General features: G+C 61.0%; 1 protein-coding gene across 1 annotated transcript; it reads right to left on the bottom strand.

The window, feature by feature from the left end:
- Positions 1 to 744: 744 nt before the first annotated feature.
- On the bottom strand, positions 745 to 10,102 carry HCRTR1 (hypocretin receptor 1). Its single transcript, XM_034648239.1, has 8 exons — positions 9,925 to 10,102; positions 8,445 to 8,769; positions 8,049 to 8,227; positions 6,714 to 6,957; positions 6,166 to 6,281; positions 4,531 to 4,757; positions 3,335 to 3,456; positions 745 to 1,564 (listed from the first exon to the last, which is right to left on the bottom strand). Exons 2-8 carry the CDS (start codon positions 8,647 to 8,649, stop codon positions 1,374 to 1,376), a joined length of 1,284 nt encoding a protein of 427 aa, XP_034504130.1. The 5' UTR covers positions 8,650 to 8,769; positions 9,925 to 10,102; the 3' UTR covers positions 745 to 1,373.
- Between the last annotated feature and the right edge of the window lie 1,248 nt (positions 10,103 to 11,350).

The raw sequence follows: 11,350 nt of genomic DNA, 5'->3' as shown, positions 1-11,350 counted from the left end.
CAGATGACATACTTAGACCATACCTTCCACCTGCTCTGGGAACAGTGTGATGTCTAAGCAGAGGGGCGCTTAAGCATTTCTAGGCTGGGCCCCCAGCAGGGCCATGGTTTTGCCCCATTTTTTGACGGGGGAGGTCAGAGGGAGCCCGGAGCTCCATTAATCAAGTGAAGCAGAGCCGGCGGCGCGCAGCTGGCCCCTGCCAGATGTCTCTGCCCTCAGTGGGGCCCTGCTTGAGACTGCTCTGCACTTCCTGCTCTGGCAACGGGGAGCAGGGCCTCTGGCGGCCATCTAATCATCTTGGTGGCAGACGGAGCACGTCTGTGGCTTTCTCTTTTTATCCTGTGAGTTCATAGAAAATAAATGCAAGCCTGATTTCCAAGAAGGTGGAGATAACAGTAAATCAGTCTGTTAACCCCGCTGCCTGCCCCTGCATCTCCCTTACCTCCCATAGGCCACTAGGCCCATAAGCAGACAGATGTGTCAAGGACCCAGGTCCTGGGCATCCGAGGATTGGCCCCCCCCTCAGGCAGCACCGCTTGTGCTCTGAAGCCTGGCTCAGAGCCCCCGCGTCTGGGATCCAGTGTGTTGGCGGGGCAGGGGGGGCTGGGGGCGTGGTCAGCAGATACTAACATCCTAGTGCTGTCTGGTCTTCTCCCCTCCACCAAGCTTCCTCACCTTCTCTCGCCTCACCTAAGCAGCACAGATTTTGTGCAATGACAGGGAAAGGGAACATTCAGTGCCAGGCTTTTAATTACAATTGCTTCAGGCTGCTGGCCTCCATGCCAAATGGCCACACGGAGAGTGTTCTGTCACACCAGAAAGCCAACGGGGTCCAGTCTGTGGTGCAGCCAGCACCCGGTGAGGATGGGGCTGTGTGCCTACCAGGAAAAGGCTGGACCCAGATTAGGTCACGTGGGCCTCAGAACAGCTGGGCTGGAGCTGGAGCCGCTGGGCCAGATGGAACTGCCCGCTGGGACCTGTGCACCAGACTCCAGGGAAGGCCTGTAATTGGGTGGGAGAGGGATCTTTGGGAGGAAGGCCAAGCTGCGGAAGGATGATGGGGATGGATGATACCGTGGGGCACAGCCACGCGAGAGGAATATGATAATCCTGTCCACGACACTTCACAGTCTGCAAAGAGCTTTCCGCTTTCTTGAGCACGCTTAATCCTCCCATCAATCCTGCTTAGGAGACAGGGCTCAGAGAAGGGAAGTCACTTGCCCAGAGTTAAACAGGCAGAAAACCAGGTCTGGAGCCCGGGCCTCCCACTGCATCCAGCAGTCTCCACGAGGAGGTGGGTCCCCCAGGAGCCAGGGGAGCAGCCCAGGCAGGAAGCAGCTTGCACGCCCTGGAGCCACCAGGGCGGCCCTCGCTCAGGGCAGCACCGTGGTGACACTGGTGAGCACCACATGCTCGGGGACTTTGGAGACGGAGCACCGGCTGTGCAAAGACAAGGACTTGTGGCTGGCGGAGGAGTGGGGGCTGTGGGCCTTCGGAGAGCCGCAGGGACCCAGGCCAGGCAGGCAGCAGGAGAAGGCGGCCTTAAACTGCTCCCGGAATTTGCCTTGTTGGAGACAGAAGACACAGCCATGAGGAGACGGATGAAGCAGGAAGGGCCTTGGGCCCAGGGACACCCACGCAGCTCTAGCCAAGCTGCCGGTGAGGGGGTGGGAGGGCAGAGTAGAGCTGGGAAGGAGAAAGCCCCAAGGCGACCTCAGCATCGCCAGGGAGAGTGAGGACAGAGGCCCCGGAGCAGTTCCCAAGGAGAAATGCAATTTTCATCTGATTCCTTGACTGCACTCTGGCTCTGAGCCTGGCTCGAAACGTGGTATCTGGCTCGGGGGCCTGGGGCCATCGCTGCCCTCCTTGGCGGGTAGGTGGAGGGGCTCGGACTCATCCTGCTATGGCTAGGCTTTCCCCACCTGCGCCCCACAGTGATGGGAAGGACAGCAGCAGCCTGCATGAGGCACCGAGCTGGGTACCTCTGCCTTGCCCCCCCACTCCCCTCCCCCGCTGGTCCCAGCACCCTGAGAGGCTGGCGTCCTTTATCCTCGCTTCACAGGTGAGATGCACAGAGGTGCGGCGACTTGCCCAAGGTCACCCAGCCAGAAGTCAGGCCGGGTTCTCATTCCAGAGCCCTTCTCTCGAAGGGCAGGACAGAGTCGGGAGGAAGGGACTACCATAGCCAGCTCGGTCAGCCAAAGGACAGCGAGGAAACAGATTGCATCTGGAGCAGAAAATTCCTCGACCCCACTTCATCAGCCAGCAAGCCTGTCTGTGGCCCCAGCGGAGGGCCAGGCACACAGTAGGTGCTCAGTAAATGGAGGCGAGACAGGAATGCTTGGCAGGAAGTCTGCCTGCCACCTCTGTTGCAGCCCTTAGCTCTTCTGTTCCCGCCCCCCACCCCCACCCCACCCCGAGCTGGAGACTGCCAGCTAGCTTTCGGAGAGCAATTCTTGAGTCTCACTGAGGGTCGTGATAGGGATCCACAGCCCCTCCTTCTTCAGCCTTTTCCCAAAGATTACTGTTTCCAGGCCCGAACAGGCATCCAGACCAGTTTGTTAGGCTTAGTTCTGGAGCCAGAGATCTAGCGAGCATCACCTCTGCTGAGCCCAGGTGGGTCCGAGGGTGGAGGTATTACCCCCCAGAGACTGGGAGGTTGGGGGAGGAGGTGCAGACAGTGGGGCAGCGGAGCGGAGAGGCCTGGGGTGGGGTTAGGGGACCGGGGACGCCTGGACTTCCAGAGAGGGGAGCAAGAAGGCTGGCATGGGAGGCAGGTGGATCCAGGGACAGCCCCCCATGTTCCGGCCACTCTGCCAGTCCGTGTCCAGCTGGGCATGGGGAAGCCCTTCCCCGGCCCTGGGCTGCCTCTGCTGGCGACCCTCCCTTGTCTGGCTGACTGGGTTATGCAGTCATCCTCTCAGGCTTGGGCCCTCTTCCCATAGGCCTGGCTCCCCCTGGAGCCTGTGTTGGCCAGATTGGAGGCCCTGCTGTGCAGGCACCAGGGGGAGGGGGATGGGGAGGGGAGCTGGCCTGGCCCCTTCCTTTCGCACCCACTCACTGGTCTGCATGATCCGCACCAGCGGATCCTGGGTGCCGGTCAGCTGTTTTTGGCGACTTTGGGGAGTGTGGCCTGCCTCCCACTCAGACCAGGGCTCCTGGGTAGGGCCAAGCCTTCCCCGAATGGGAGTTCCCAGAGCCAGCTCAAAAGCCCCAGGCGGGAGCAGGGCCGTCCTCTCCTGCCATCCCTTTATTCACCTGGGTTGGGGGTGGGCAGACTGTGGTCCCGAGGATGGCTGCCACCCTCGTCGCCCTGCCTCCCCGGCCCGCTCACCACTGAGGAAGTTGTAGATAATGGGGTTGGCAGCACTGTTGGCATACACCAGCCAGTGGGAGAAGGTGAAGCAGGCGTAGACGGCTTCTCGGTCGCTGGCTTGGCGGAACATCCCGAACACCCTAGGACAAGAGCGAGGACAGTCAGAAATGGGGTAGGTGTGCGTGTCTGTGTTCCTGTTTATGTTGGGTGAGAGTCACCATCCTTATCTAAAAGACAGGAAAGCCAAGACTCAGAAAGGGAAAGTGAGCCGGCCAAGGTCACATAGCTCACGAGTGGCTATCGAGTGCAAGAGTTCCCCCTGCCCCTCCTGTCCCACCAGGTGGCCCGTTCCCGGGCCTTTAGGTCTGAGGTCCTGAGCAGAGAGTTTGCCCAGGGTGGGTGTCGGGACAGGGACCAGGGTTCATCTGCTCAGTCACCGGGATCAGATCCCCTGGGACCCCGCATCCACTTCCTCATCCACCCTCATGGCAATGTGATGAGTCAAGCAAGCAAGACATCATCCGTTGTTCAGCTAGGGAGGTGCAGAGAAGTAGAGTGACATGCTCGAGATCACAGGAAGTGAACCAGGAAGTGGCCACGCACAAGCTCACACTGGGATTGTCTCATGACACACAGTCCGCTGCTCTTTCCCAGCGCCCCTCTCTTGCTGAGCCCCTGTCCCCTCCGCTTCCAGTGCTATTCCTCCAGACGCCCGCAGGCCTTCCTTCAGGTCCCTGCCAAATGTCATTGCCTCCGATGAGCCTTTTTTTTTTAAACGATTGTATCTTAAAAGATTAAAAATAAATGCACAAAACCCCACTCACCCCTGTCACTGTCACTCTCTGTCCTCTTTCCCTGTTTTATTTGCCTTCATAGCAGTACCCCGGCCTGCCAGGACGGTGGAGACTTACTTCTCGGTCCCGCTAGATGTAGCCTCCATGAAGGCAAAGGCAGACACTTTGTCCCGTGCGCGAGGTCACAGTGCTCCCACCCCCCCGCGAGCTGACGGTTGAGTGAATGGATGGAGGGATTTTCACAACACCCCCACAGGCCACAACTGGCATTATTCACAGTTTACGGGGCAAGATATCAAGGCTGGGAGGCTCAGAGAAGAGAAACGGCCTGCCCCACGGCTACACGGGGGTGGGTACTGGAGCCCGGCTTTCCCCCAAAGCAGAGAGGCCACCGCCTCCCCCCCCCCCGCACGTGCTCACCTCTTGAGGACGTTGAGGACACTGATGGGCAGGTAGCAGAGGGCAAAGACCAGCAGCACCACCATCAGCATCTTGGCCGTCTTCCTCCGCGCCCGCATCTGCTTCACCTCAGCCAGGAAGGCCCGGGCCCGGGGCGGGGGCTCTGTGCTCAGGCCCTGGCCCTGCTCGGCCGACTGGTCCGAGGGCCGCTTCCAGTTCCGCACGAGGGCCGACGCGGTGCCAGGGATCTGTCGGGCACACGCGGAGAGAGCAGCGGTGGGTGGAGGTGGGCCAAGGGAAGGCACCTAATATCCGCGAGGAAGGCCAAGACCCTGGACAGTGAACACTGTGCTTGAATTTCCCACGAGCTCGTGCCTTCGGGGAAGGTGTTACCAGCCATTAGTTTCAGATGAAGGAACCGACCCTCGGAGAGGCAGGAGACTCGAACATCCTCCCAAGTGGCCCATCCATCCTCCTCAGGCCATCGCTTCCCGTTGTGGGAGTAGGGGTGCGGGGTGAGCTGGGCCCCCCAGCCCGGCCTGTGCCTGGCACTGGGGAGGCCTGGGCAAGGAGCGAGCAGGTGAGCAGGTGAGCAGCATGGAATGGCCTGGGCCTCGGAGCACAGTCCCTGCCTAGGTCCCTGCCCAGAAAGCTAGGATGGTTCTGGGCTTCTGGAGCAGCCACAGACATCCTTGAAGCCTCTCACCCCACTGGACACCTGGATCACCCCCCAAAAGAGGGGCATGGGGCTGGAGTTGAGGAAAAGTAGGGTCTAGGGCCAACTGGGCCACTCCTGAGCCATGTGAGCTCGTTCGACTCACTTCCCTTCTCTGAGCCTTGGCCTTCTCGTCTGTTAGAGGGGGATAGTGAGTGACTCTTGCCATCTTGACTTGGGGGGCTGTCAGGGGCAGGTGGCAGGTGTTGGTGGACGGCAGGCTGGTCACGCTCTGGTCTGCATCCTCTTCTTGCCCAGGCACGGGACCCAGAACTTAGGCCCCCTAGTTTCCGGAACCTCTGAGCATTCCGCTCCCCCCACAATAATCACCCCCATCCCGCCCCACCCCGAACCCGCTGTTGGTCGGTCCGTAACAGAGGCCAGCAGGCAGCCCCGGAACCAGAAAGGCTCTGCCACTCGTCGGCTGTGGCAGGTTGGCGGCCCTTACTCAGCATTTGCGGAGGGGCTACTGCTGCGTCCTCGGTTCGATTGTTGTGAAGACGTTGTGAGCAAAGTGCCGAATTTGGCAAAAACACAGAAGCGTTGTTGTGCTGCTGACCTGAGCACTGGAATGCCACTGGTCTTCTCTAAGCGGGCTGAGGGACTCGGGAGAAGTGGCTTTGCCTCTCTGGTCTCCGTTTTCTCATATGTTAAGTTGGGGATGATATTTGGTGGTTGAGCGGAGGCGAGACTAACCGGGGGTCCGTGGTACAAAGAATGGCAGCCGCTAGTTTCAGAATGGTGGTTAGACACGAGATTCCGAAACCAGCATGAGTTCCTGTTCGGTTCCAGGGGAGGCCCCAGCACTTCGGCCTTGACTTTGACATGTCCCTGGGCCTTGCCTCTTTCTGGTGGCAGCCGGGATGTTAGGTTGTCTGTTCCCTCAGACCAGCACCCCTTTCCCCTCCCAGCCCAGACAGTGACACCAGAGTGGGCCTCACCTGGCGGCCCCAGAGCTTGCGGAAAATCTGGAAATAGGCCATGGCCATGAGGCCCAGCGGGGCCAGGTAGGTGACAACGAAGAAGCAACTGTGGTAGATCTTGGGATAGAGGTCATCTGCAGGAGTCAAGAGATACGAGGTCAAGAGGTATCCCCTTCTGGGAGCCTCCAGCCTGCTCTGCTTAGCAATGCCACCCTGCCCCACCTAGAGCCATAGACTGGGCCTCCTACAGACAACGTGGCAGAGAGACCCTGGAGTTGCCCAGCCTGGGGGAGGGGTCCATCCTGGGGGGAGCCCTAGCAGATGTCTAGACTAGAGGACATACCCACCCTGGAGGTATCTTTGCTAGATGCTTGTTCTGTGGCAGCCATCAAGGGGTTACCCACCCTGGGAGGGTACCCCATAGAAGTCTGGTCCCAGGGTGTCCTTTTGGGAGATGGCCACCCCAGGAGTGCCCACCCCAGAAGTGCACTGACAGATGTCTGTCCTAGGGGTACGGGTCCCAGGAGTGCCCGCAAGGGATGCCTGCTTGAGACTCCCCCTATTACCTGCCCAGTGTTCATCACAGACGGAGAAGAGCCGGGTGCGGTTGGCTAGCTCCGGCAGAACGCTGCTGCACTCCATGACGGCAGCCTGGGGCACCATGACAGCCAACGACACAGCCCAGATCCCCAGGATGGAGCCGCGGGCACGCCGGGCGGTGCTCTTGAATAACAGCGGGTGGCAGATGGCGTACCAGCGGTCCAGGGCGATGAAGCTGAGAGTCAGCACTGCTACTGACACGGACACGGCCTGCCCCGTGGGGACACAGCGTCAGTCTTCTTCGGGGCCGCCCACAGACATGCAGTGAGTGATGGGGCTCAGAGTCCCGAAATGCCAGGCGGCCAGGTGCGGTGCAAATCCTGCCCGCACCGCTTATGGGCTGTGTGGGTTTGAGCAAATCACTCAACCTCTCTGAGCCTCATCTGCGGAATGGGATTATGTCCTCCACCTGGCGGGATTCTTGTGAGAATCAATGAGATCATGCATGGAAAATGTCCAGGTCAAGACCTGGCACATAGTGGGTGCTTTCCTACTACGAGTAATAACTTACGCTTATGGGACCTACTACGTGCCAGGCACTGTCCTCATTATCCTGACAACCCCACGTTACAGATGAGGAGGCACAGAAAGGTTAAATAACTTGCCTAAAGTGCATTTCCTCCCCACCCTGTCTTTATTATCACATCTCCAGGGTTAATCCTTTGAATGGAAAATCTTAAAACAATGGAAATCCAAGAAGCATTTCTTTCTGCCCAGGGATGCCATCCCTTCCTGGGGCTGTGAGGAAAGAGCCTCCCTCAGGGAGAGACCTGAGCCTAGGAACAGAGGCGGAAGTGCATGCTGCCCCCCGGGAGCACCCCCTCCCCTCTGGGGTCCAGGGAGAGGGTCCAGGGCTGCAGCTGGGGGGCCATTCTGGCCTCTGGCCAGCCCTCTTTCCACCCTCCCAACCCCATCTGGACATCCTGATTCCCACCGCTGGGGGAGGGAAGGCCCCGGCCGGGGGCAGAACCAGGGAGCAGGCTCCGCGTGCATTTGTGTCTGTCACCGTGGGCTGTGTCTCTCTCCTCCGCCATGTGCCCAGGCACCCGGAGGTGACTGTACATGTGTCCAAGGGCTGTGTGCGTGTGGGCCTGTGGGTGTGACCAGGAGGGGATCTCTGTATGAGTGTGTGGAGCTGTGTCTGTGTCCTCTAGGGTCAGGCCTCATGGCCTGGCCTTGCTGACAGTAGAGCATGACACCGCAGAGAAACCGAGCCACCGTGTCCTGAGGTCTGTGCAAGGCCATGGTTTTTGTACTTGGGGTGACAGAGGGGTGATGGACGGCGCCTGGGTGCAGCTCACCTGTAGATAGGGGATGACCTTGCAGAGGGCATGACCGAAGAGCCAGGACTCAGTGATGTCCACCAGCAGGCTGGCCGGGAGGCAGATGGCCGTCACCAGCACGTCAGCCAGGGACAGGTTGACGATGAAGTAGTTGGTGACCGTCCTCATGTGGTGGTTCCTCCACACCGCCAGGCAGACTGCAGGGCAGGGGGGAGGTGGGAAGACGAGGAGGAGGTGAAGCCAGGGGCAGAGCCGTGCCCGCCCTCACAAGCGAGTCTCTTCCCCCACGCTCCCCCACCCCCCGCGTCACCCAGCCAAAGGGAGGTCGGGGAGGGGGACAGAGAGAAGCCAGGCCCAGGACACCTTCCAGTCCCCAGGGGAGGTCCGCAGCACCACAGGGACCTAAATACCTACCCAGCGTGTTGCCCACCAGGGCCACAAGGAACACAGCCACGTAGGCAGCGATGAGGACCCACTCATACTGCTTCGGGTACAGATAATCGCGCCACAGATAGCGCAAGAACTCGTCCTCGTAGTCGGGAGGCACCAGTGACGGTGATGGTTCCCCGCCGCCACTGGGGGTCCCAGTCTGGGCCCCTGGGGTGGCCGAGGGCTCCATGAGCTCAGGTGCTGCTGATGCCGAGGGTCATCCTGGGCCCGGCAGGGGGAGGGGAGCCCAGACCAGGCCTCAGCCCACTTCCCTCGCGCGCAGGTCTCTGGGGTCCCAGCCCCAAACCTCCTGAAGTAAGGAGGGGAGGAAGGAAGAAAGAACATTAGGAGTGTGCCAGGCAATTTGCATATAAGCTCCCTCAGTTCTCATAGTGCTGCGACGGTGACGATGAGCCCGAAATCGGTGCAGAAAGACAGATGTGGCTTGCATCTCAATTCCATGCAAGTTGCTCTTGGCTACCTCACGTCTCCCCTTTCAGCCTCGGTTTCCCCATCTTTCCAAAGGAGTAATAACTGTGCCTACCTCACAGGGCCGCGGTGAGGCATAATGAGCTCTATTGTGTGCCAAGTGCTTTACCCAGACACTGGCAAGGGGAGCCGGCTTCAGGGCCGACTCTGGTTACCATTAGAGAACCCTGTTTTGCAGAAGCTCAGAGACGTTGAGCCCCTTGCTTAAGGTCACAAAGCTACTCTGCCGGGTCTGTCTGAAACCACGAAACACCACAGGTTTGCCAGGGGAAGCCCAGCCCTATTGCAAATGTTCTCTCCTGAGTCAGTTCACAGGCCTGAATTTTTGGTTGAAAAAACGGTCAAGGGAGGCATTAGAGACCCAGGTCCCGCCCGTCAGCCCTGGACCCTACCCAGTAGGACACACAGTGCGGCAAGGGTGAAGGAAGGAACTGACGACCTCCCTGCAAGAGAGGAGAGCCCCAGGCCCAGCGGCCAGGCCCTCGGACCCCCGGATCGTCCCCACTTGGATCCCGCGGCCGCGATGCGCCCCGACGGCCGCCAGGGGTCGCTGGGCCGGCGCGCAGGCCGCTTTCTCCATTCATAAATCGGCCTCGCTCCCCGCCCCTCCTCGCTCGCTCAGACCCTCCTTCCCGCGGCTGGGCAGGGACGACCCCGGACGTGTGTAGGAGGGTTGCCTGTCCCTGGAGACCACTGAGGGAGGGCGAGGGGTCTCCTTTATACCCCCTCCAAGTGCCGACGGACCCGATCCCTCAGCGGGACCTCCCTGCACCTCGGGGATTTGTGGGGGGCTGCGGGGAAAAGGCGGAGGAACGAGGGCGCTAGGGGTTCTGCAGAAGCCTGCCGGGAGGAGGGCAGAGCCTCCTGGGGACCCTGCCTGCCAGCACCCAGGTTATGCCCCGAGACTCTTGGCTCCCGCCGAGGGTCCTTTGGAACCCCCACCCCGGGCCTGGGAGGGGTCCCTCAAGCCCCGCACCTGTTGGCTCCGGGACCCCGGCGTCCTCGGCTGCTGGTCCCCGGACCTTGCACCGGGGACTCCGCCTCCCCGCCCCGAAGGCCGGGCTCCAGGGGCCCGGGCCGGGGGAGGGGTCCGGGGCAGCCCCCTCCCAAGGCTGCGCTGCCTGGGCTCGCTCGGCTGGGCGAGAGCCGCGGCTCCAACGCGGGCTGTGGCTGGGCGCGGGCTCCGCCGGGCTGCGCGCCGCGGGGAGGGGGGGAGCCGAGCGGGAGGGGCCGGCGGGGAGGCAAGCCCCCAGCCGGTCTCCGCTTCGTGTCACCCAGCCTGAGACCGGGAGGGCGGGGGAGACGCTCATTCCTCCTCGCCTGCCAGTTCAGGCTTCCATCCCACCTCCATTCATGCGTCCATCCGTTCATTCATACGTTCGCGTTCACTCGGCATTCATGCCTCCGCTCGCTCGGCGTTCAGAGCGCACCTACTGTGTGCTGGCGGGCCCTGGGCAGCTCCGGAGGGCCGCAGCGCAGAGGGGGATCCCAGCTCCACCTCTCCTCGCGGCCTCACCAGCTGACGAGGATGATGGCACAGGTACGGGTCACAGGGGTGCCTGCACCTCCCGGCTGGCCCATCTCCCCACCCCCTTTCTCTCTGCCCCCGATCCTTTCCCTTCATACCTGCTTTCCCCTCTCCCAAGATGGATGGTAAATGGGGGCAGGAAGCGGGGAGCCAGAGGGGCTGGCTAATTCAACAAACATTGACTAAGCTGTGTGCCAGGCAAAGAGCTAGAATAAGAGGGCTGTTGCTCGTATAGGCCCCCATGCGTGATCCCACTTAATCTTCCGGCCAGGCCAGGGAGGCAGTCGCTATTGCCCCCATTTTCCAGAAGAGGACACTGGGCTCGCATGGTTCAGGAACTTGCCCAAGGCCACATAGCAGAGGCAGAGCAGGGATTCGGGTCTGTGACCCTCTCCAGGTTTACCCACCTCCTTGCCAGAGAGAGGCACCCAGTCCTCCAGACACGCCCAGGCTGGCCAGGGGCGGGAGGCTCACAGCCCAGCAAGTGCACTATGGCACGAGGAGAGCCGGGAAATGGCCCAGAAGGACAGATTGATTCAGCCAGGGCATCAGGACAGACTTCCTAGAGCAGGAACACGGGGACCTGACAAATGAGGAGGTAGCCTTGCAAGGGGGATTGAGGTAGCCGCAGAGAAGGTTCCGGGTCGAGGAAACAGCAGGTGTGAAGGTAGGGACGTTGGGCCCTCCAGAAACCACAGGGAGGTGACAAGCGCCCCCCTGGGCATCAGGCAGCTGCTGTGGCTGTGCCCGCCTCAGGACAGAACCTTCCTAGCTCCTCAGATTCCACCGTCCTTGCTCACCCTCAGAGACTCACAGTCCTTCCCTCCTGGGAGGTGATTCCTGAGATGTAACTTCCATCTTCTCTGTGGCGGCT

The sequence above is a fragment of the Ailuropoda melanoleuca genome, chromosome 2 (genome assembly GCF_002007445.2).
Source record: "Ailuropoda melanoleuca isolate Jingjing chromosome 2, ASM200744v2, whole genome shotgun sequence".
NCBI lineage: Eukaryota > Metazoa > Chordata > Mammalia > Carnivora > Ursidae > Ailuropoda > Ailuropoda melanoleuca.
The sequence above is the reverse complement of the archived record's forward strand: the minus strand, read 5'-3'. Positions and strand labels throughout refer to the sequence as shown.